General features: G+C 45.5%; 1 protein-coding gene across 2 annotated transcripts in view; it reads left to right on the top strand.

Moving 5' to 3' along the window:
* The window catches only part of LOC137421784 (arf-GAP with SH3 domain, ANK repeat and PH domain-containing protein 2), a 170,413-nt gene that overhangs the window by 81,326 nt on the left and 62,657 nt on the right, over nt 1-26,430 (top strand). For both annotated transcript variants that reach the window (XM_078773312.1, XM_078773311.1), the window contains exons 7-10: nt 3,262-3,347; nt 6,855-6,930; nt 8,733-8,819; nt 12,536-12,639. In XM_078773312.1, coding sequence (XP_078629438.1) covers nt 3,262-3,347; nt 6,855-6,930; nt 8,733-8,819; nt 12,536-12,639 — 353 coding nt within the window. The remainder of the gene's footprint in view (nt 1-3,261; nt 3,348-6,854; nt 6,931-8,732; nt 8,820-12,535; nt 12,640-26,430) is intronic.

The raw sequence follows: 26,430 nt of genomic DNA, 5'->3' as shown, positions 1-26,430 counted from the left end.
TCTGGGCTCTGTCCCCCAAATATTCCTACAGGTCGCACAAGATCTGCCTGCAACCCTCTTATGGTTAAACTGCCAAAATCAAGACTCTCTGCTCACCTTCACTCCTTCATTCCTCTTTTCTCCCGCCTCTGGAACAAACTCCCTCACTCTCTTCAATCGCACTCCTCCCTCCAGGTCTTTAAAACGGCTGTTCAAAATCTCTTATCTCTTATCTTCTCTTATCTTCCGCAATCTCTCTTATCTTCTCTCCAAAAAATCTAAAATCTAAAAATCTTATCTAAAAATCTCTTATATTCCCAATCCAAAACCTTGATCTTTTCTTCCCCCGCTAATTTCACCCCAAATCCACTTTTTGAGGTGCCGACTTCTTTCCTGGAAGTCCTTGGTGTCCTTGCGTTTTATACCTATCCTGCCCCCCCCCCCAGGCCCTCCCCCTCCCACACATCTCCCGATGTCCCTGCTCTCAAATGTTGTGTTTGTGTGCTTCCTCCCCTTCTCTCCCCATCTTGTCGACCGCTCCCCTTTTTATATACTTTGTTTGCTTGTTTGTTTGATAAATGTTAGCTCTTTCACGAGCCTCGACTCTGTATACAAAAAAAAATAATAATAATAATAATGGAGAAGAGAACTATACTTATCCATAACTTGCGAGCTATTCAATGTATGGTCGGCCATATTGATGAGCACCCTCTAGTGCCTGTTTACTCTTTCTGTTCACCTGATGATCCAAAAAATCCTCTTAAATGTTGCTAAATTATAATTGAAAAAAAAAACAAGTGAAAAGGTGTTCAGATAACGATTTATCAGAGAACGATACCACTCAGTATAGTATCAAAATCACAAAACGTCAGCCATTTTGATGACGTCATTTCAAGATGTTCCTCCAAAGGGATTCTGTGTATTTTTGGTTTGTAATGTAGTCAGGACCAAAACTTTCAAAAAATAACAATTAGCTTGTGGCATTAAACTTGCCACCTCAACCAATTTTAGAGCACTTTTTTGGCCTGAACTGCTCGCCGATGATGAAGGGAACACCGAATCAGACAAGCACAAGTTGTATAGCTGGGCAATAAACAACAACAGTTTCAGTCCAACACTTTCTCAGTACAATTACAGGGATTCCATCAGCACCAGTTGCTTTGTAGGAATCTGGAGTACGAATAATTCTTGCAATCTTCTTTGGAATGATAAAATGAACAGGTATATCACGAGTCTGCACGAGCTGGAAAATCAGGAAGATTATGTCCCTGGTCATTGAAGGGAGAATTAGAAGCAAAGCGATCTACAAAGAGGTTGACCTTATCCAGAGGAAAAGTAACAACCTCAGGTCCATGAAAGAGAGAAGGTGTAGAAAATAGAAAAGGTACAGAAAAATGGATGACAAATCAGAAGTGGAGCATGTGGAGACTTCTATCAATATACTCACACAGTCCCTAAAAGGTTAGGAGTACAGGTAGGTTATGTGGATACAGCTGTGGAAAAAGGCTGCATTGCAACTGCGCACTATATCATCTTCAATATGTTATTGTTGTTGGCACGGATGGAACCCTGCGCACTATATCATCTTCAAATATGTTATTGTTGTTGGCACGGATGGAACCCCACATCGGTGACTACGAAGGCTGGCTCGAGGTATTTAAACTTCAAGGCATTAGCTGCTGATACTTGAGGCTGTGCTTCCTGATTCCTTGAAGTGGTTGTCAAGATGCTAGTTGATAAATGACCAACATGGATGAAAAAAAAAAAAAAAATATATATATATATATATATATATATATATATATATATATATATATATATATATATATATATATATATATATATATATAGCTATATATATAGATGTGTGTATATATATATATATATATATATATATATATATATATATATATATATATATTGTTACGGTCCGCGGTTAAGGATGTTGTTTGCCGAGCGGAGGCACTGCGGCCGAACAGTTTTTCCCCCGACTAAACCCGATTCCCTGAACGTTGGCCGTATCGCGCCACAGCTATTCAATGAGGGAAAAGACAAAGACGACACGGATGTGAAGAAGAGGAAGACGAAGGCAAAAGGTGGAAAATACTACTAAATTTATTTACTATGTACAGGCTCAAAATAACCAAGGAGAAGGAAAGATAAGAAAATAATTTACAGAAGCTTTTAGAGACACAGTGAAAATACTAGCTTATCTAACAGGCTTAACTTATTCCCAGGGACAAGACAAAAGACAGACTACGAACACACTTACACGGGGAATGATGATAGGAATGGCAGGTGGATGGCTGGGGGGAGAGGGAGGTCCAACGGGTCCGGCAGCCCGATCGGCGCGTTGGGCAGCCGCCGTTCCTTCGCGGCCCTGCTCCAAACTGCCGTCCAGGCCCCACGCTGCTGTGGCTGCAGTTTCGGTGGCTCAAGCTGCTGTGGATGCAACCGCCACTCTTGTCATGGACCTCTCTTTGTCATGGACCTCTCTTTGTCATGGACCTCTCTTTGTCATGGACCTCTCTTTGTCATGGACCTCTCTTTGTCATGGACCTCTCTTTGTCATGGACCTCTCTTTGTCATGGACCTCTCTTTGTCATGGACCTCTCTTTGTCATGGACCTCTCTACGCAGCTTTGCTCTGACTACTCCCTCCTTATCACTCTTGCGCCCGCGCTTTTATAACGCCTCCGGCGATTAAGCCGCCGGCCTTCAGGACACGCCCATCGGTGTGCTCACCTCGGCCATGGTTGGTCGCGCGACCCTCTGGCTCCGCCCTTGATGACGACGGGCGGGCACGCCTTTCTTCCCCGACCCAAGCACATGTTCAATGGCGGCTTTGGAGGGGATGTAATTGGCAAATTGAGGCTTGGCCATGACGAAAGGGGAAATGGAGGTTTTTGGGAATGGGAATGAAGGGAATCTATCTATTTCACTTGGTGCAATGGAGTGTCATTTTAATGGAAGACAAGGCCTTACCCTAAAACACATAATAAAGATATAAGCTACTGAACAAGGGTTTTATAGTGTCCTTCAATGGATGCTTTATGGAATTAACTACTGGAACGCCCTTTGACCTTTACACAACACTGGAGGCAGGAGGGGCCAGACTCGAGCAATAATAATAATACACACAATCAAAAAAATACAGTCCTCATATCCGCAACAATATATATATATATATATATATATATATATTGTTCACTTGAAGTTAAGGGGAATGATGCTTATGTCCATACCGTGATATGCTTTCCTTTTCTGTCACCCTCATATGCAGTACCTCATCAAGGTGAATGAGATAAAAACGAAAAAAGGTGTTGATCTTCTACAAAACCTCATCAAATATTACCACGCCCAATGCAAGTATGTCACATCTTCGGGTGGCAGTATTGTTGAGGCTTTGGGCTGGGAGTAGTCAACAACAACAGGCATTTTAAGGCCATTTTCCCTGCTAGAGCGGGGGTTAGCCTTGCGGGTCCCAAGACGATCTTCTCCATTTTGCCCTATTTTCTACATCTCCCCTTGTTAACTCCCTTGCCCACATTTCTTCTTCCACCACCTTCAGCCAAGTCTTTCTCGGTCTTCCCCATCCTCTACTTCCTTCTGCATTCATTTCCATCACTCTTCTCAACCAGTCACTTTCATCCTTCCTCAACACATGACCAAACCATCTCAACCTGTTTCTCTTCACAGCATCCATCACAGGCTCTATTCCCATCATCTTTCGCAATTCATCATTTGTCTTCCTCTCTCTCAACGACACTCCACACATCTACCGAACCATTTGCATTTCCACCCTTTCCAGCCTTTATTGCTGCTCTATGTTCATTACCCATGTCTTGCTCCCCTAAATCATAACACTTCTCACACATGCAGCATACACCTTTCACTTCAGCTTCAACGACACTCCCCTCCTCGACAGCACACCGCTCAGTTCCCGAAACTTCTTCCATGCACATCTCACTCTAGCAACCATTGCCGAGTCTGATCCACCTTCTCCATTCAGCATGTCTCCTCGGTAGCAAAATGTTTTCACACCTTCCAGCTTCACGCCGTCTCCAAGATCCAACTCAATATTTCCTCCATCTTTAGCTCCCTCTGTGCACACCTTACACTTGAATGTAGCTGCCACACTGGTTACTGACCCTCTCAGGCCACTACATTTTTGATGAACCCACTCAGCACACATTGTACATTGAATGGAGTTCACTCCGACGCCCTTCCTGCACACAGCACACGGCCACTTCCCAGTTCTTTCCACCTCACTACATGCTTTACCACTTGCCATCACTTGCCATCACCTTCGTCTTTCCGATATTCACCTTCAGACCTTTTGTCTCCATACATTCCTTCCATTTGTTCATCTTCTCCTTCAGTCCATCCATACTCTCCGCGATCAACACCATATCACCTGCACACAACAACAACCCACGGTAAACCCTCCTTCACATTCCGAGAGAGCACCTCCATCACAGCCACAAATAGTAGTGGACTTTGTTACCGACCCCTGATGCACTCCCACCTTCACCTCAAACTCACCACTGTTCCCGTCCTTTGTCCTTAACAACTGTGCACGCTCTCTCGTACATTACCATCACTACTGATCGTACATTACCATGATCAACCATTCCTCCACTCCTAACTTCCTCAATGCCCATGTCACGACTTCGCGTGGAACCCTATGGAATGCTTTCTCCAGATCAACAAACCCAAGAAACAACTTCTTCCTCTTCTCCATGTACTTCTCCTGCAACTGCCTTACAATAAAAAGCACGTCTGTCGTTCCTCTTCCTGGCATAAATCCAAACTGCATTTTGTCGTTCTTCACTTTCTTCCTTATCCTCCTCTCCAACACCCTTTCCAATACCTTTGTTCCATGCTCCAATAACTTCATCGCTCGATACGAGCCACAGTCCAGAGGGTTACCTTTCCCCTTGTACAGAGGGACTAGGGTACTCGGTTCCCAATCCACTGGAATGCGGCCTTCTTTCACCACCAGATTACAGATCTCTGTCATTCTCTTCACACCCCAACTTCCTGCTGCCTTCAACATATCTCCTACAACTCCCGTCCGCGCTCCCACTTTTCTACTCTTCATTGCTTTTATCGCTTCCTCAACTTCCTTCTCTGTTATCTTCTCTGCCGATCCTAAAACTGGGTTACTATCTATGTTGCCATCCCATTCATGCTCTGCATTCAACAGCATTTCCATATATCTCTTCCATCTTCCTTTACTTCCATCTGGGTCCACAACGATTTGTCCCACTTCATCCTTCAAGCAACCCACTCCCATCACATCGCACCTCTTTCGCGATCTGCTTTGCAATCCTGAATACTGCTCTCTTTGACCCTCTTCCAAATCGAAGCGTTCTTCGAACATTTTCCTACATGCCTCCTGTGCCTTTGCTACCTATTTCTTTGTAGCCTTCTTGGCTGCCTTATAACTTTCATGTTCTGCCTTTTCTGCCCCCATACCCTTCGCCTTCTGCCACACCTTGAACTTCTTCCTCTTCTCGTCAATCCTCTTTCCAACTTCATCATCCCACTACCATGTTTCCAAGTGCCTCAGTGGTCCTTTTGTCCATCCACATACCTCACCAACTGCTCCCCACAGACTATCTTTCATTGACATACAACCACTCTCAAGCTCAACCACATCAACCTCTACCATACTCAGCCTCTCTTTTAATGCCTCCTTCACTGTCACCGCTTTCAACCTCCACACCTTGATTCGCGGTTGGTACTTCACCTGCCAAGCTTGCCTTGCACCTTTCACCCTTATGTCGTAGACAACCAAATGGTGCTGTGAAACGGCCTCCTCCCCCGGGATCACCTTTGTGTCCCGGAGGTGCCCCCTATCTCTCGCCTACGCACCATCAGGTAGTCAACGGTTGTCGTCGATCCATCTGACGTGTATGTAACGAGCATTTTATCCTCTTTCTGGAACTGAGTATTACAAATCAACAAACCAGCTCCATGAGCAAACTCCAAAATCCTTTCACCTTCTCCATGCCTCACACCATATCCGTAACCCCCATGAACTCCCTCAAAACCGTCTATACTCCTTCCCACATGTCCATTTAGGTCTCCTAGCACAACAACTTCCTCATCTTTCACGTTTTCCATCAGCTTCTCTATTGCACACCAGAATTTGTCCTCTCCATCGCTCCGACCGACCTGCGGAGCATATCCCGAGATGACGTTCACCAAGAGCTTTCCAATCATTTTCACAATCATCAACCTTGCACTCACTCTGGTCACACTCACCACACTGTCTACAAACTCCTCAGAAAACAGGACACCAACACCATGCACGCCTTCCACACAAACTTTTATTTCTGTCCATGCCTACCCTTCACCATTCTCACACCACTTCCCTTCCATCTCATCTGCTGCACACAACATACACTACTCACAATAAGTTTGGGATATTGGCAGGTTATTCGGTGTGGTTGATTTTGTGTATTATGTTGAAAAAAGTTGTTGGTCCTAATTCTATGGTTATTAATGAGTGTGGAAAAAAAAAAAAAGCATTCTTGATTTCCATACCCTAACCCTAACCCCTATAAAAAAAATAAACTCACTCCCACAATGTCCCTAACTTATTGTGAGTAGTGTATGTCAACTCTTTTTCAAAACCAATACTTGGAATCGAAATTCTTGGAAGCTGAAGCTGGGAGTCGGAAGATCGAAATTCGGTACCGAGCCATGATTCGTTGATATCGTTGATAATTGGTATATTAACTTCATTGCGTATTGCATCTGATTTGTACACCTTTTAGTCGGTGAAGTTTTATTCCTTCCTTTCTTGAATGCATCACAATTGTTTCCACATTGGCCATCTTCATTGAAACGATGCTCGTCTTCCAGCTTTTTCCAGGATGGCCAGAAGGTTGTAGAAGGCTTCAAGATGCACGTGGACAAACTTGCCAACGAATTGCAAACGGTGAGATGCAGTGGTTGGTGTATCTGTGTTGGGGATTTTCCCATTTTTGAGGTGGAATGGGCATGGGCACCATTTGACAGGCCCATTGCACCTTACATCAAAATATTTACTGTATATATATATATATATATATATATATATATATATATATATTTGTGGTTTTTAGAACCTTCACTTTGTAAATTTAGTTGTAAAATCCCTTGTAAATAACCCCTGTGTACATTTCCCCTAAATTGGCTGTTAATTGAAATAATTGCACCTTAGTTAGTCCACATTGCAACATGTAGCAAATCATAGGCCCTTTCGTAGTTATATCATTATTATGTGTTTCAGGTAAGGCCATGGTTTGACTGCACTACCAGTCAAAAGTTTAGGTCCACCCAACATTTTTTGATATTTTACTGTTTCATGTGCAAAATGAACATAAGATGTGAACAAAACTCTTACCAAAGATATATCTGCTTATCTACTGATGATATATTGTGCTTCAATGCATCTTTCTTGTGCAAAATGTAGGTGTAAAGCAATTTTTTGGAAATAGGTCAAAAAGTGCAATACTAAATCCAAACTGAAAAGTGAAGTTAATGTTATTAATGTTGCATCTGAGGAGCAAAAACTGTTTGCAAATACGTACTCTGCTCTGTGTGGAACGAATGTTTGTGCTTCGTTTCTTCATCATGTGCAATGTCTATTGTTGCCAGGTGTTGAAAAAATGTTTACAGAAAGGCCAGCCATACAATCTAATGAGTGGTTTTGTGTTTCCGATTGCATGAACATGGGTGTCAAAGCTCAGCTAACGCCAGAAAAAGACAGGCAATTGTTTCTGGAAATGACATGCTTTGGAAAGAGCGCCCTTGCAGTCGTCAATAGTCATGGACACTCTGGCGGTGTGAGAGGTTGCACCATCTTGCTGAAACCACGTCATTGGGCTCACTTCTGCAAATCTGTTTAATTCTCTGGCGAGGAAGTTAGAAACCATATCGGTATATCGAGCTGCAGTAACAGTGACGGCATTTCCGTTATCGTTCTCAAATAAGTCAGGCCCTATGATGCCGAACGACGAAAGTGCTCACCACACTATGACTTTGGGACTGTGTAATGGTTTCGTGTGCATTTCTCTTGGGTTTTCGGCTGCCCAAAAATGAGTATTTTGCTTGACATAGCCACCCAGATGAAAATTTGCTTCATCAGACATGAACAAATTGTTAGCAATGTTTTGGTTTTCATTTCCGTCCATAAATGAAAGCATTCCCTCACAAAAATTATTGCTGTACTGGCAATCTCATCATCTTGGCTTAATTCCTGGACAGTTTGAATTTTATAGGGATAAAAGTTAAAATCCTTATGCAATATGCGGCGTAGTGAAGTGTGAGAAATTATTAAGGCTGATGCATGCTTTCGGCTGGAGTAATGCCGACTTCTCAAAACTGGCTCCCTTACACGCTCAATGTTTTGTGGTTCTTACTGATTTGGATGCTCCCGGCGGTTTCTCGGTATGTGTCGGACACGCTGTAGAGTTTTTGGCCTTGTGGTGGTTACCTTTTGCCTGTGGCCTGGCGACATCACTGCCTGACCCTACATCCCAAGATATACTTTATCGTGGCCTTTTGCTTCAAAACAGATGCTAGGCCAACATGTCGTAGCTTAAAACCTCACCCAGATTTTGAAGTACTCACAATTTGGGGTGTCTAGGTGCTACGGTTTGGCTGTGAAAGAATAAGGCAAACATACAAACGCACAAACACTTAAAAATCTTTATGTAGATTATAAATAATTTTTTAACATTGTCCTCTTATTGGCAGATCAAGCAAGTGCAAGATGAGGAGCGACGGCAGCTTTGCTCTTTGCGTGACATGCTCAAACCTTGCTTTCAGGTTGAGACGAAGGAGGTACGTCTGTGGATCCTCACCCCACCCCCCCTCCTCCCTTCACCCACTCTCCTCCCTCACCACTCACCACCCACCCCCATACCACCGACCATATTCCGGACAGGCAAGTACTGACAACATTCACAAATGAACTCTCCATGCCAGAGAGACTTTAAATTGAATTGTGGATTACGTAATATTATTTTGCTTTGTCCATGCTGTTGTATGGTATTGTTTGTTGGAATGGCATTAAATTGCACAGAAAAACAACTCGTTGAAGGGTTTTTTTTTTGGCAAATATATTGCAGTGCAGTATCAATCTACATTAAAAGATATCCAAGCATACCTTTGTGGTTGAAGCCCCATAGGCTATAAGCCATTGTTTTGGCAGTGACATGTTGCACAGGCATTTCTGCTTTGTGTTGCCTGACTTGCATGACCACTTTTTCCAGTTATCAACTGTCTCCAAACATGCTTGGATTTTGAGAATAGATTGGAGAAATGTAATTGCATATAGTCCGTGGGCTGAGTCGGGTTTACATGCACCCCCCCCCACAACTTAACTTCCCGGGTATGTCCATGTACCCCCCACCCTAGGGGTTAGGAAAAGCCATGTTAACAGAAACAAAACTCATTCCCAAGGTACCTCCCACGCATATTTTGATGTTACCCCCCCCTGTGTCAGTGATTTCCGAAAATTAGGGGTAGGCGAAATTCAAATGGCCATAACTTTTTACCTCGTCATCCTATGGTTGCATATGACCCCTCAAAATGTTTGTCCTGGGACACTCTTTACAATGATATGTGTTATATGCAAATGAGGTCACTAATGAGGTCACCAGAGGTCAAACTATGAGGGAATGAGTTTTTTTTCTGTTAACATGGTTTTTCCTAACCCCTAGGGTGGGGGGTACATGGACATACCCAGGAAGTTAAGTTGTGGGGGGGGGGGGGGGGTGCATGTAAACCCTACTCAGCCCACGGACTAATATTCATTATGATAATATTGATTTGTAATTTCCTAAAATAAAAGGTGTCTAAGGCTGGTGAAATATGCTGTAGTGATTGACTTTACCATAGTTTTTATGTACATTATTTCTTCACTCTGTTTTGAGAGCAAATTGATGAATTGCAGGAATTCTTATCACTTATTTACTATCATTTGATATTTTGAACCAAACGGATTCAGAATTTATGAATCGATGTGATATTTTGATTGTGGTTTGAATCTCAAACTTGCTATGAACTGTCACCCTGGCGTTTTGCATGGATGTGTGCACTGTCAATGGGAAGGATGTTGGGCCGGGGGACCCATCTGTCAGCCCTGGTTGTCTGTTGTCTTTAAAGATCCCATGGTGTTGTTCATGAAGAGTAGGTGAGTTATCGCCAGCACCCTGACAAAAATACTAATTCCTGCGCTGACAAACTTAAGTCAAATGTCTGGCATGGTGTGTCAGTTCACCCCACAATAATGTGTTATGATTGGTGCAATTGAAGTCCTGCAACTAATTGGATGAAGTGGTTTGAAAGCTTTCAAATTTCATTGTGCAAAATTATATTATTTGCTTCTTTAACAGTAGCTTGGAAAGGAAGTTGGAAAATCAAAGAAACACCTGACATTGCTCATGTTACCATTTTTTGTTGTTTTAATCCACACCTATGATGTGTGTGTGTGGATATAGGCAGGAATGGCCATATTATTTTCATCAATAACGTTTATTCTGGTATTTTAAAGAGAATTTTGCACTCGATCTATAGTCATGCGTGGTTATTAGCCCCCTTTGGACTTGGTCCGAAATGGGGGGTTATTGATTGGGTCTCGTTCGTCCGTCCATCCATGCATCCACAACCATATCTCGGAGATGTCTGGACCGATTTTGTTCATACTTCGTACAAAGACAATTTATGATGGTATACATGTGCACATCGTTTTGTTTCACAATGCAATCAAATATGGCCGATTTGCGGCCATTTTAGTTGTAAAAAAAACCAAAACACGATATTGAACACGTCCTCCAGGTCCATTTTGCTTTAGGGCAGAAAAACTCTCCAGAATTGGCATATATTTTGGCAATTATTAACACAATAATTTCCTTGTATGTTCTTTTTATAGCCTGTTTTTTTATTCTGGCAAATGCAGTCGGTCCCCGACATTCGTGGTCCCAACATTCGTGGGTTCCGTGTATTCGCGGTTGATAAATTGCGACCTGCTTCTACATTTCCGGCCCTGTGTCTTGCATATTCGTGGTTTTTCGTGGGTGCAAAAACAATATTTCCACAAGCCACGAGCGTGACACAGTTCTAAAACATATCTTCCACAAGCCACGGACAAAGCCAATGGAGATGTGCAAAAAAATATATCTTCCACGAGCCATGAGCATGACCTGCTTCTACAGTTGCAGCCCTATCCTTTGCGTTTTTACGGCTTTTTGATGCCACATAAAAACATTTTAGTCGCACTATAAGCGAGCTTTGCAGGACATCCCACCATTCACACTGTGAACATTTCTTCGTGGGGCATCCCACCATTCACACTGTGAACATTGCTTCACGGGACATCCCACCATCTGCGTAACACATCATCCCCCACGAGTTGCTGTACAGAATGAAAACACTCCACCGCATCTATTAGTGCAATTAGCTGTTCCCTTTTCCCCATTGAAACAATGCCCCCACAGCTGTGGATTTTCCTCAACATTCACGAGATTTTCCTCAAGATTCGTGGGACTTTTTGCAAATGAGGAACCGCCTTGAACCTACCCCCCCCCCCCTTTTCCATTTGAAACAATGCCCCCACATTAGCGGTTCCGATATTCGCGACATTTTCCAGGAATGTATCCCCTGCAAATGTCGGGGTCCGACTGTACTGTAGATTGCAGGGCTTCACAATTTTCAAAGCAATGAGAATTGTGAAGTTAAGTTACTGTGCTTTTATTATTTTTTGTCATAATCTCATTTTGAGTAAATGGTTGGCTGGACTGCACTCTTATCATTTTCATTTCTTTGCTGTCGGTCAAGATGACTTGAGAATTGCTCGTATTTTTAAACTTAAGCCATTCCTGAATTTGCACCTGCAGTTCTTTGAGCTTTTTTTCGCAGGCTGGGTTTTACTGGTGGCTTTGCACATTCTACTGATTTTGCTTGCAAAACTATGAAATATCATCTTCCTCTTCTTCCTCCCCTCTTCCCCCTTTATATATATTTCTCTCTCTCTCCCCCCCCCCCCTCCCTCCCTCGCATACCCTCCCATATCCCGCTTCTGCTCCAAGTCCAGAAGAGTAAGTTTATTTTGCTTTGAATTTTCTTTGCTTTAACAGTATCATCAACCTTCTTCCATTTTCATGATCTGTCCACGCTTGCAAATGCATGACTTTCTTCACCTGGATAATCATTGTGTCTGATTGCTTTTGAATGCTGAATGTGATTATGTCCTTACTTTGTGAACTTTACTTTATGAATGTTTCTTTTCGTTGGATTACTAACATCAAGATTATTCTTACCAATGATATTTCAAACTCAATAATATGTGTCCGCAGAGTTGCCACCTGTTGTTGAGACGGTCAATTTTTTATTATTATTTTGCCTGATTATTATTTATAGTTTGTAACGCTTGCGTGGAATGCATTTTGTGATTATAAAGTTATTCAATGACCAAATATCTGAGTTTAATTTGTTTTTCAAAGGTGGTTTATTTGTCTGCTTGTAAACTCTTCTCAAACCACAACTTATTCTTCCAGGATTCCCAGGTCCGACAGAGCATTCCCTACAACATGCATCAGCCTCAGGGAAACAAAGAGCATGGGAGCGAGCGTGCTGGACACCTTTTCAAGAAGAGTGAGGGGTGCGACACTTGTTTGTTGTCTGCTCACACATGATTCACCGGAGGAGAATTAAAAATTGTTGTTGGCAAAATTGTTGTACCAAAATTTCCAAATTGGCAAAAGTCCTTTAAAGCTAAATATAGATCAAATCTGAATTTCCTAGCGTGTAGGAAGGCCATACAGGTATCCTCCCCCAACTTCTCTCCTGCTTAAATGAAAGGAAGTCTGCTTCTTGCATCTTCCTGTTAGTTGTGCATGCCAAGTATTATGTGATTATCACTATAATATTGTCGTGCGGCCGCCTTTGATAAAAATCAGATGGTCACGGAAGCCGATTGCGAAGGCCTTAGCTCTCGAGGCGAAAACTCAATGGCGGACTCAGACATAAAGCTATACAAAATTGCGCGGGATGGAGGGGCGGCGCAAGATCCCTGCAGTCTTACCTGTTCTCGGGGCGTCTCCAATGCCGCTGCAAATTAAATAAACCACATGGAAAACTGCGTTCAGGTATATACAGAAAATAAAACAAGGATTTATTCACAAGGATAGCGGGACAGGAAAATACGCGCCGGTAATAAATGTCCTAATCGGGACGTCCCCACACAGATTTCGGATACGACACAAGGGAAAATGAATGAAGGAAAATAAACCGTTCGTTATGTACTGGGAAATGTGGTGCGTCCTTATCTGTCTGTAGTCTTGTCCACCGTCCAAACGCGCCTCCAAGCTCTGGCGTGAAGAAACCCTTCGCCCGCTCGCTCGCACGCTTCGCCAGGCCCCGCTGTGACTTGCTCCGCGGCACGCCACGAGGTCCCTCGCTTCTAGCACCAATGCACCACAAGGAACCAACGCCGGGCCAGCAATCCCCACACGAAGCCAATCTCCAACCCGAAGGGGCCGATCTCCAACACGAGGTCCAGCGTGAAGAATGGCAAAAAGACAGAGCACAGAGAGGTCATGCAGCGCCAAGAGCCAAGAGAAAAAGAGGGAGAGAGACCAAATGTCGTCCCGCGAGCCCTTTTATAACTTTGCGTCGAATCTTCTCCAATGTTCTCTTTCGCTGGTGCCCTGTCATTGGCCGAGTGCCTCCCGCACTGTGGTGTTGCTCGCCCCTCCCCCTGGCCAATCAACAGTCCTCCTGGGCGTGGCTCCCAGCCTTGCTCGATGTCTGATGCCCACGCCGGTGTTGTACGTGGCCCTTGCCTGCTTGTCTTCCACAGTCTTTGTCAGGGAAGGGAATTTAATTACTGTTGCACTAAGGACCTATCTAAGTGTTTATAGGAGTGTGTTGCCATAAGGGACAAAGGAATGATTTCCAGGTTTGACACACAGGGGTTTATCTTAGTCCCTACACTATTTAACACCCGTTGTATGTTCACAGGTATACTCTTATCCCGACAAACCGCCTAGAAACACAGAACTTACTACAAGGTAGATTCCCTATCGCGACAGTCGAATACCTACCTATACAGATCTACTTGGCTCTGGAGTCTAGATATTCCTTTACCCCCCCCCCCCCCCCCGACATAACACAGCCCCCCCCCCCCCCCCGGAACCATAGCTACTGCTAGGTTCACTGCAGGCGCTTCCATTCCAGTCTTAACACTTACCGTCTCACACTTAATTAACCTATGAAATAAAGTAGGAGGGCTGTGGGAAGTGGGCCAGACTTCCCACCTATTCTTCTTAACATGCTAATCCCCTTAACAATCATGCAAATATGTACAATGATCTTATTCGTTGTTCTTGCGGAGGGAGGAAACAAACAACACACAAAACTAACTTAACCACAAACGTATTATTATTCAAAAATTCAAACCTTCCAAAACTCTAAACATTTGTACAACCCAAGTCTACAGACCGCGTCCCCCAGTGGGTGCCACAAGACGCACCCTTACCTGTGGGGCCATCCCAATGCACCCCTAAATTTCCACGGGCCCTGTCCAGATGTTACAGGTGAGTGACATGGCTCGGTGGATTTCGCCCTCATTCATTCAACACAAACCCCTTATCCACTCATACACATTCCATAAGTCATCACATTCAAAATCATTTCAAGCACTTACTTAATACACCCCTCTGCAGGACCACGGCATAGATGTCATTCATGTGTGCATTTCTCAACTAGGCAGCAGGGAGGTACCACACCAGTAAGATGGTGGGGGCGCTTCAGGCTGTGGTGCCCCCAGTCCCAGACAAGTCAACCGACTCAAGTTCATTGCCGCCCCCCCCCCCCTTACCTCTTGGCCCCGTGACAGCCAAACAGCCCTTTCCGCCGTTACCCCGCTGGTGAGGGTCTCCACACACCGGGCTCCGTTGCCTCCTGCTTAAGCGCAGCTACACGGGTCACCGGGAGTCTCCTTTACCCCACGGCGCCCAACCAGACCCTCCACCAACGAGCTCCAATTTCCAGATACCACTGGCTGCCAGGGGTAACTGCTGCAGAGGGGGGGGGGGCCGGGGCCGCAGGCATCGCTCCTCAGAGCTTGATCTGTACCTGCGGACACACACACCTTCCCCACCCACAATATCCCCAAAACACATTTCCTCACCCGCTGCCATTCAATTCCAACATAATTCCATAGATGGTACAAAAGATTTTGCCATGGCCTGCCTCATGTGAAATCCCCGGTTCACATTTTACCATTACACATTTTCAAAACACAATAATCACTCATACTCCATGTTCAACCTCACGACCACATAAAAACACATAACCACAACACAAAAACAAACTCCACCCACAAGACTCTGTGGACCATTCCATCCCCCTCACCGGCCATGTCATCACTCTCACCCGCCCCCAACTCCAAATTGCATGTCCCCAATTTAAAAAGCAAGTCCTGAAGCATGGGACAGTAACCATCAAGGCCTTACCTCCACCTTGATGTGCAGGTAATTACCGGTTGGTCAGGTCCAAAGTGCCAGCCACCGTCAAAATCCCAAAATTTACCATTGAGCCGACCAAATTCCACCAAATTTCACTTTTGTCCCCACTATACTGGCAGGTATGTGGGTCCGCATCCAACGGTGAGCTGTTCTAAACAACTACGGGGCTACGACAGCTCTGCACCTCTACCGTGCAAGGGTCATCGGGACAAGGTGAGCAGGCAAAATGCCAACATGGCCCATGAGTGTCCATAAGGGTGCGACCCACCATCCATCCTTCGGCCCCCCTGCGAGGAATACGGCTGCACCAGCCCTAGCTGGCCAATGTGGTGAGCACCTGCTGCCAACAACACTACCGCACGCACAACCTCGGCCCTGGGGGAGACGGTCGCAGTGTGTGGCATTCCCATCACGTCACCTACGCCGCCCTCGTCCCCCAGTCCACAGAACCGCAGCCCCTGTGCTCACCCACACTTGACCACACCAAGGTCCAGTCGACAGCCATGCTCCACCAGGAGACCCACCCAGAAGACATGGTCCACACACCTCGGACACCCATAGCACCACGTTGACCCGCAACTACACAACTTTATCCCCATGACCCCGCATCCCAAATATTGGCACAATCGCCCCCGCAGCCAGTTGAAGGCTGTGTCCTGCTAACCTATCAAATTTATCACAGCCTCCAACACTTTGGTCTACACACCTGGATCAATAATGGTGTCACTGTGCAGTGCCCACCATAACATTTCGAAATTCACCCTTAAATTTGCATCTAAACTTAGATTACCCATGCCAAACATTTTTCACATTTTACTAAACTCACCAAAGGAGAGTGCTTCTCCATACACATGCCAGCCGAGCATGCCCCATTTGCTCGGCATGTTACACATTCCCATTCAACAATCCCATGGCTCTCTTCCCAAACCGAGAGTCCATAAATCATAACGGAACATCTGTGGAAGGTCACTCTCACACCATCACGTTCCACAGATGTCCCAATGGTTGTCCATTCGGTTCGACCCGCGTCCATAGACCAACACAGCATGGCAGGTCACCACATGCTGGCTGTCCTAGAGTCTCAGGAGGAGGGTGTCAGGCCGCATGCCCGGGTGGTCACCACACCAGGCCCAAGTTGGCCGTCCGCGATGCCACCACCAAAGCACGACCCACAACACCTCCCCCTAGTGGTCCTCGATATATGCCATCCCAGGCCTGTGAGGAACCACCTCGGACCCCCTGGAGGTTTTAACCCCCCCCCCCCCCCCCAGGGTCCAGTGACCCTGTCGGCCCGAGCAGCGCCCCGATGGACAAGGGACGCCACACCACCAGACCCCCCGTGAGGCCCAGGTCGTACCACGACACCCGTGGCTGGTCCCCACGTCCAAATCTTGCCAGCACAGCCCCCCAGCTGGCTGGCACTACCAAATTTACAAAGGGGCAACTTTTCCCCGAGGCCATCTCCACTGACCTCTCCTGGTCCACATTCCGCAGCCTGGGGACCAACTCCAACCAAGGCTGCTCCACATCAAATTCCCATTTTAATTTGATTTTAAATTTCCTTTGAAATTTTTTGGCCCCAGGTGTCCAATCACTGCGGCTGCAGGTATCAACTCCCTCAGGTTGTTCTGCCCCTCCCTGCAGCTGTTCCAAATTCCCTACGGGGACCAAATCTTCAGAGGCTCGATCTCCCGACTCCCCAAGGTCCAAATCCAACATGGAGCCAACACATCCCCCCAACTGGTTCTGCAATTTCACAGCCTCCATTACCAAATTGTAGTGCATGGTGAGGGTCCCCTCTGTCACCTCAACCTCTTCCTCTGACAGACTCACCTCCCACAAACTCCATTGAGCCTGGTCAAACCCTACCCTCATCGGACTGTCCCAGGTCTCCAGCCGCTGGATCAAATCATTTACATTACCATTACCAATAACTTCAGACCCATCTCCAACCTACCCTTTGTCAAAAGTTTTGGAACGTGCTGTAGCCACTCAACTCAAACATCACCTCTCTGCCAATAACCTGTATGAAACATTCCAATCCGGATTCCGCTCCAACCACAGTACTGAAACTGCTCTCAAAATCACCAACGACCTTCTCCTCTCCTCTGACGCTGGCAACCTCAACATTCTCATCCTCCTCGACCTCAGCGCCGCCTTTGACACCATCGATCACACCATCCTCCTCACCCGACTTGAAACCATCTTTAACATTACCGGCACTGCCCTCTCTTGGATTAAATCATACCTCTCTGACAGACGCCAGTTCATCTCCATCAATAACTGCAAATCCCCCACTGCTCCCCTCCCTCAAGGTGTCCCCCAATGTTCAGTTCTTGGCCCCCTCCTCTTCATCCTTTACCTGTCCCCCCTCGGTCACTTAATCCGCCATCATGGTCTCCAATTCCACTGCTTCGCCGATGACATCCAGCTTTTCATCTCCACCAAGTCCATCTCCACCGCCACCCACTCTATCCTGACAAACCATCATTGAAATAAAATCCTGGCTTCAAATCAACTTCCTCAAACTGAACTATGATAAATCTGAAATAATCATCATTGGCCCAAAAACGCTCATAAAAATCCACCCATAACTTTGCCCTCAACATCGATGGTTTCTCAGGATCCACCTCCCCTTACATCCGGAATCTTGGCATCATCTTTGACCAAACCCTCTCCTTCGACAAATACACTAAACAGATCACAAAGACAGCCTTCTTTCACCTGAAAAACATCGCCCGTCTCCGTCCATCCCTCTCCTCCGTGGCTGCAGAAACCCTCATCCACGCTTTCATTACTTCCCGTCTGGACTACTGCAATAGCCTCCTTTATGGTTCACCCTCAACAATCACCAATAAACTCCAATACATTCAGAACTCCGCTGCCCGTCTACTCACCCATTCCCGGACCCGTGACCACATCACCCCCGTCCTTTACAAGCTTCACTGGCTCCCCATCTCCCAGAGAATCCGGTACAAAATCCTCCTCTTGACCTACAAAGCCCTCCATAACCTGGCCCCATCCTACCTGGCTGACCTCCTCTCCAGACACACTCCCACCCGCAACCTCTGCTCTGCTGGTACCAACCTCCTGACCCCCCCCCCCCCCCCCCATCCGGACCAAATTCAGATACTAGGGGGACAGGGCCTTCTCCATTGCTGCTCCCACCCACTGGAACTCTCTACCTAACAACATCAAAGACTCTTTCCTCACTCACCACATTCAAAACATCACTCAAGACCCACCTGTTCAACACTGCATTCAACATCTAACCCGCAGCATCTAACCCCTGACTATCTGCTCTCCTTCTCCCTCCTTTGTGCTTTGAATATTTCCCTATTGATTCTTCTTTTTTGCAATTGTTTTTATGTTTTGCTATGCATTATGTTTTGCACTGTCAAAGCGTCTTTGGGCTTCCGGAAAAGCGCTATATAAAATAAATGCATTATTAGGTTTACTCTCCATGAAATGGAGAGTAACCTATTATTACTGCTAGAGTTTTTCTTATTATTATTCTTCCGCCCTATTTTGCACCTCCGAAAACTTCATAATTAATGTTCTCAGCAACCGCTGGTCGGATTGACAGGAAATTTTCATCAAATGATCGTCTCGGCTCCTAGAATTTTTTCATGCTAATTATGACATCATAGGTCACGTGGTGTGGGCGCCATCTTGTAAAACAAATTCAACTTTTCCCCTCTATCTCTGAAACGCCTCAATGGAAAAATTTGAGGAATGGCTTATTCTAAAGAACTCTTCAACGGGAACAAAAGACATGTGTATCGAGTATATTAAAAATGCTAACGTTAAGAGGTAAGAATTCGTCAAACAAAAAATTTTCTCCCCCGAAAATGGGATTTTTTCCCCAGATGCTTAGTTAAAAAAAACTCAGAATGCAAAATTTTTCGAAGTCATACGTCACATGGTTCGGCCGCCATCTTGTTTTCTGTGAAAAAACACAAACCCCTTTTTCTCCACAATGGCTGAACGGATCGAGCCCAAACTTGGCATGCATATTCGCATACCCATGACGAACAAAAAAGTCGAGCACGACGTCATCCGACACATGGTTTCAGAGTTATGACGTTTTAAAGCTCAAACTAGAAATGGAATCACCTCCATAATTTGTGGAGATATCGAGTGGAAACTTTACACAAATATTCCTCATGGGGGTATGTTTCAACGTTACTTGAGACGTGTTGATAAGTCACATGGTTTGGCCGCAATAAATAATGGAAGTTAAATTTTAAAAAGCTTGTAACTCTTGAACCACTGGATGGATCGACTTGAGTTTTTAATGCAATGTAGCTCTCATCAAGCGGAACAAGTGTGCAAACTTTCAAGATGATTGGATGTACGGTCTCGAAGCTATGTCTTTATTGTTGAAAGAAGAAGAAACGCACCGATTGTCTTTCCAGAACGTGATCACGATAACGCGATGTCCCGCGGTCATTTGAATCTCAAAAAAATTTATAATTGCAGATTTGTCAATAGATGAGGCATATTAACAAACGAATGAAACAGATTTGCTCAAATTCTGACTATTTTTAACTCGATCGTATTTCACTCAAAGTAATGAGCACACTGAAGAAGAAGATGTCCATCCAGGACGTCATCACCATAACGCGATCTCCCGCGGTCATTTCAACCTCAAAAAAAATTATAATTGCAGATTTGTCAATAGATGAGGCATATTAACAAACGAATGAAACAGATTTGCTCAAATTCTGACTATTTTTAACTCGATCATATTTCACTCAAAGTTGTGAGCGACTGAAGAAGAAGATGTCCATACAGGACGTCATCACTATAAGTATAACGCGATCTCCCGCGATCATTTCAACCTCAAAAAAAATTATAATTGCAGATTTGTCAATAGATGAGGCATATTAACAAACGAATGAAACAGATTTGCTCAAATTCTGACTATTTTTAACTCGATCGTATTTCACTCAAAGTTGTGAGCGACTGAAGAAGAAGATGTCCATCCAGGACGTCATCACATAACGCGATCTCCCGCGGTCATTTCAACCTCAAATGAAATTAAAATTGCAGATTTATCAATAGGGCAGGCATATTAACAAAGGAATGAAACAGATTTGCTCAAATTCTGATTTTTTAAAAATCGATCGCATTTCACTCAAAGTGATGACCCACTGAAGAAGAAGAATTCCTTCCAGGACGTGATCATTATCACACGATCTCCCGCGGTCATTTCAACCTCAAATGAAATTCAAATTGCAGATTTATCAATAGGGGAGGCATAGTAACAAAGGAATGAAACAGATTTGCTCAAATTCTGATTTTTTAAAAATCGATCGCATTTCACCTAAAGCTTGAGGTACGAAAGAAGAAGAAGAATCGTTTAGCTTCTCAGATAAAATAAACAATTCTGTCTGCAATTTCAGGTTAATTTTCTTTTTAAAATGGCTTTTTCTGCAATCAGTGCATGGATTGACACGTGTGGGGGGGGGGGGAAGGGATGTGTGTGTGTGTGTGTGTGTGTGTGTGTGTGTGTGTGTGTGTGTGTGTGTGTGTGTGTGTGTGTGTGTGTGTGTGTGTGTGTGTGTGTGTGTGTGTGTGTGTGTGTGTGTGTGTGTGTGTGTGTGTGTGTGTGTGTGGGGGGGGGGGGGGGGGGTGGTGTGTGCGTGTGTATGTGTGTTAGGGGTGGGGTGGTGGGTGGGGGTATGTGTGTTTGTGCGGGTGCGGGTGTGGGGGGGGGGGGGGGATGTGTGTGTGTGGGGGGGGGGGGGGGGGTTGGTGTGTGCGTGTGTATGTGTGTTAGGGGTGGGGTGGTGGGTGGGGGTATGTGTGTTTGTGTGTGTTAGGGGTGGCGGTGTGGGGGGTGTGTGGACGTGTGTGTGTGGGGGGGGGGGGGTGGATATGCGTGTATGTGGGGGGGGGGGGTGTATGTGTGGAGGGGTGTGGGGGGGGGTGTATGTGTGGAGGGGTGTGCGTGTGGGGGGGGGGGGGGGGGAATATGTATGTGTGGTGGGGGGAGGGGTGTGGGGGTGTGTGTGTGTGTGTGTGTGTTTGGATGTGTGTGTGTGGGGAGATGGATATGTGTGTATGTGGGGGGGGGGGGGGGGTCAGATGTGTGTGTGTGTGTGTGTATGTGTGGAGGGTGTGTGTGTGTGTGTGTGTGGAGGGTGTGTGTGTGTGTGTGGGGGGGTGGGGGTGGGGGTGTGTGTCGGGGGATGCGTGTGGGGAATGTGTCGTGGGGGTAGGGGGATGTGCGTTTGTCTGGATATGTGTGTGCGTGTGGGGGGAGGGGTGTTCGGGTGTTTGTGTGTGTGTGTGTGTGTGTGTGTGTGTGTGTGTGTGTGTGTGTGTGTGTGTGTTGGGGGTGGGGTGTGTGTGTGTGTTGGGGGTGGGGTGTGTGTGTGTGTGTGTGTAGGTGAGGGGGGTGTGGGGGGCGGGGGGGGTTGGTGTGTGTGTGTGTGTTTGGAGGGGTGTGTGTGTTTGGAGGGGTGTGTGTGTTTGGAGGGGTGTGTGTGTGGGGGGGTGTGTGTGTGGGGGGGTAGGGTTTGGGGGGTAGGGTGTGTGTGGGTGGGTGTAGGGTGTGGGTGGAGGTGGGGGTAGGGTGTGTGTGGATGTCTGTCTGTGTGTGTGGGTGGGGGGGAGGGGGATATGTGTGTGTGTGTGGGGGGGGGGGGGTGGGGTTGGGGTGTGCGTATGGGGGGGGGGGGGTGGGTGTGTATGTGTGGAGGGGTGTGTGTGTGGGGGTGTGTGTGGATTTGTAGTACGGAGGGGTGGATGTGTGTGTGTGTGTGTGTGTGTGTGTGTGTGTGTGTGTGTGTGTGTGTGTGTGTGTGTGTGTGTGTGTGTGTGTGTGTGGGGGGGGGGGGGGGGGGTGGATGTGTGTGTGGGGGGGGGTGGATGGATATGTGTGTGTGTGTGGGGGGGGGGGGTGGATATGTGTGTGTGTGTGTGGGGGGGGGGGGGGTGGATATGTGTGTGTGTGTGTGTGGGTGGGGGGGTTGGGTTGTGTGTATGGAGGGGGGGGGCAGATGTGTGTGTGTGTGTGTATGTGTGGAGGTGGGGGGGGGTGTGTGTGTGTGTGTGTGTGTATGTGTGGAGGGTGTTTGTGTGCGGGGAGGGGTGTTTGTGTGTGGGTGTGGGGGGGGGGGTGGATATGTGTGTACGTGGGGGGAGGGGTTGTGTGAAGGAGGGGGGGTTGTGTGTGTGTGTGTGTGTGTGTGTGTGTGTGTGTGTGTGTGTGTGTGTGTGTGTGTGTGTGTGTGTGTGTGTATTTGTGGAGGGGTGTGTGTGTGTGTGAGTGTGTGTGAAGGGGCGGTGTTTGTGTGTGTGTGTTTATCAGGGTTGTATCCAAGGGGGTTGTGTCAAAGCATGTCCAATGAAAGTGGGGTTGTATCAAAAGTGGGGTTGTATGAAAAGTGGGGTTGTATCAAAAGTGGGTGCGAGTAAACCGGTCATCACTGCCAGCAGTTTTAAAGTGGCAGTTCTAGTTATTATTATTATTACAAATCAGTTCTGGCCCCGCCAGGTCTTAATCAATAAATACATGGTCCGGCTCCATCACACGGACCCCCAATAACTATACCCCCTGTTGCACTGCACAACCGCCCTTGTGCTGCACCACTCCAAATTCATCCCCCTGTTGCACTGCACAACCACCCTCGTGCTGCACCACCTCCAGGCCAGCAGGTGGGAAACAGCCTCCATTTACCTCCATTTACTTGTTGTGTCTTTGGGTGCACAGCTGCTCTGACATTTTTTTTGTTTGTTTATTTTTTTTACATCCTGATAGGAGGTGCATCATGCTTTCTGTTTCTACCTTGCAGAACCTACACCTGTCCAAATGACTCAGTCCCACCATCTTCTTAAAGCCATTGGTGTAGTGATCTTTGTATTGGGCTTTAATAATGATTCATTCTCCATCACAGTTGAGCTGACCTCTTAGCCATTCCAGTGATCCTTCTTTGTCTATTGCCAATCTGTCCAACTTTTTTTTTTTCCTGCTCTTTTGTCTTTCTCCCAGTTATCACTATATATATGCATGCTGATATTTCATCTTGTGTTTTTCTTTAGTCTTTTTGCAATGGTTGGGACTGTATCTGTTGCTATTTCGGGTTGGTGTGTGACATCTTCTAATCACACCTGTTTTTGGAGGTTTTTTGCAAGGTGACTGAGTGATACCTTTTCTGGTTTGTTGTCTTCATGCTTGTACACAAATTGTATTCGGTAGTCTGTTGAGCTTTTCACATACTCTGGTAATCCGACAGTTGTCACTATGTGCACTTGAATTCAATCAGGCTGCCACCTCCTTTCCTCGGCAGGTACATTCTTGGGACTAGTGAGGTACCCGTGCAACGCACGGGTGGGATGCCAGGAACAAACAGACAATGCAGAAACGGCGCATGCTAAAGCATGAAACCAATAAATTCCACATTCCTGTAGCACCTTCAGTCACACGTCAGACATGGACAGCAAGTTCCTGAAGGACTTCCATGAAAAACGTACCTGTTCACAAACAAACGGGTACGTTTGTTCCATATCCTACCCAGTCAATTGCGAATCTGCATATGGCGATCCGCCAATTTCACATTTAGAAAGTAGAAACCGTCACGGCATTTTGTCATTCGCTTGAACTCGATATCTCTTTTTTCATTCCAAACAGCATAACTCCAATCACAAATTAAATAGCATTAATATAAAAAAAATTAACTTTTAACAACATTCGTGACATAAACAAATATTTAAATCCTGATGTGAAGTTCCGTATAGTTGGGTGAATACAATTACGAATTCAAAATCGTAAATGTATTCACTCAATTCCAATCAGCAATTGATACTTTAACAAAATACTGTTTTAAATGACGGTTTTATTGGGATATTATTAAACCAGCTCATTGCCGTAATCTGTCCACTTACGGATTCGCGAAAGGTTCGTAATTCATCAGGATTTTCCTCAATTCCGCAATGAAATGTTCATGAAATACTGTTCAGCCGTTTTTAATTTTCATGTCATGTTCTTTTGGTGAATTATCATAGGATTTTACTGCAGGGGTTCCAGGAAATCGTTGTGATCGGTGCAGCCGTGTTTGCGGTACCTCGGACAATAACGTTATGCGGGAGTCCAAACCTGAAATTGGAAAAACAATATAGCCTATTTTACTCCAGGGGGTCCCAGGATTACCCACCCAAAATATCGTTGCGATCGGTTCAGCCGTTTTTGCGGTACCTGGGAACAGACGGACAGACATTTGGTGAATTATAGTAAGATGCAGTTTTTTTTTTGTTTTGTTTTTGGGGGGGGATAGTGAGGAGTTTCCTGGTTTTGATATCTAGTTTTTTGATATCCTTTTGTGGCCAGTTTACTATTCCGCAGGCGTACTGGAACATTTGGTGTACTGCTAGTTGGTTTATGGCTGATTTTGTTCCTTGGGATGACATAAGTTTTCAGGATCAGCCTCGTTCTACGCAGGTATTCTTTGGGAATTGTTTCATGCATTTTTTATGACAAATTTGATGGTCCTGTTCTACTCCAAGGTATTTGTAATATGTTTCGTTGTCTAGCTGCTGTATTGTTGTATCTAGGTGGATTGTTTATTCGTTTATTAATTTTGTTCGTTTTTTTCTTTTTGGTCTACATTGCACAAATGTGCACTTGACGCACTTATCTTGGCCAAATTCCATTTGGATGTGGTCAGAGAACCGTTTCACTAATTTCAGTTGTTCTGACAATTTTTAGTCGTTCGGTACAGAGTGCTCTGTCAAAAGCTTTTTTTATAGTCTATCCATGATGTGGACAATTTGGTTCTTCTCGTATTGCAACTTTTGAGTATGGCCTTGTTTGGTAATAGGTTGTCTATTGTTCTGTAACATCCTAATCTTGCATCCTTTCTGTTCTGTCTCCATGCCTCCTTGTTGTGTTGGGTGTTGGTACATTGTTTCTGTGATGATTCTTGTTAAAAGTTTGGATGTTGTTGGTAAACAGGTTATTGGCCGGTATTTGTGGGGAAATTGGGTCTCTTCAGATTTTGGGTTAAGCAAGTGAGCCATTCATCCATTTCCTGATCTCCTTGGATAAGGCCCACAGAATCTTGTTTCTCACAGTCTGAGAGTCCTTTAGGTGCTTTTTTGCACACTCCAAGCGGGCTTTCATGTGTCTTTCACTGCGGAGAGACTTCTCTCTGGCCACTCTGCCATAAAGCCCAGATCGCTGGAGTGTTGCAGTTTTGGTTGTCCTTCTGGAAGGGTCTCCCATCTCCACACAGGATCTCTGGAGCTCAGCCAGAGTGACCATCGGGATCTTGGTCACCTCTATTACCAAGGCCATTCTCCCCCGATTGCTCAGTTTGGCCGGGCGGCCAGCTCTAGGAAGAGTCCAGGTTGTTCCAAACTTTTTCCATTTAAGAATTATGGAGGCCACTGTGCTCTTGGGAACCTTCAATGCAGCAGAATTATTTTTTGTAGGCTTCCCCAGATCTGTGCCTCAACACAATCCTGTCTCTGAGCTCTGCAGGCAGTTCTTTTGACCTCATGGCTTGGTTTTTGCTCTGATATGCATTGTCAGCTGTGAGACCTTATATAGACAGGTGTGTGCCTTTCCAACTCATGTCCAATCAATTCAATTTACCACAGGTGGACTCCAATCAAGGTGTAGAAACATGTCAAAGATGATCAAGAGAAATGGGAGGCACCTGAGCTAAATTTAAAGTGTCATAGCAAAGGGTCTGAATACTTGTGTCAATGTGATATTTCAGTTTTTTATTTTGAATAAATTTGCAAAATTTTCCAAAATCCTGTTTTCTCTTTGTCATTATGGGGTATTGAGTGTAGATTGATGAGGGAAAAAATGAATTTAAACGATTTCAGCATAAGGCTGCAACATAACAAAATGTGAAAAAGTGAAGGGGTCTGAATACTTTCTGAATGCACTGTATGTGGTGAGGAGC

This window comes from Myxine glutinosa, chromosome 2, assembly GCF_964187855.1.
Source record: "Myxine glutinosa chromosome 2, kmMyxGlut1.1, whole genome shotgun sequence".
Classification (NCBI taxonomy): domain Eukaryota; kingdom Metazoa; phylum Chordata; class Myxini; order Myxiniformes; family Myxinidae; genus Myxine; species Myxine glutinosa.
This window is presented reverse-complemented; position numbering and strand designations above follow the sequence as displayed.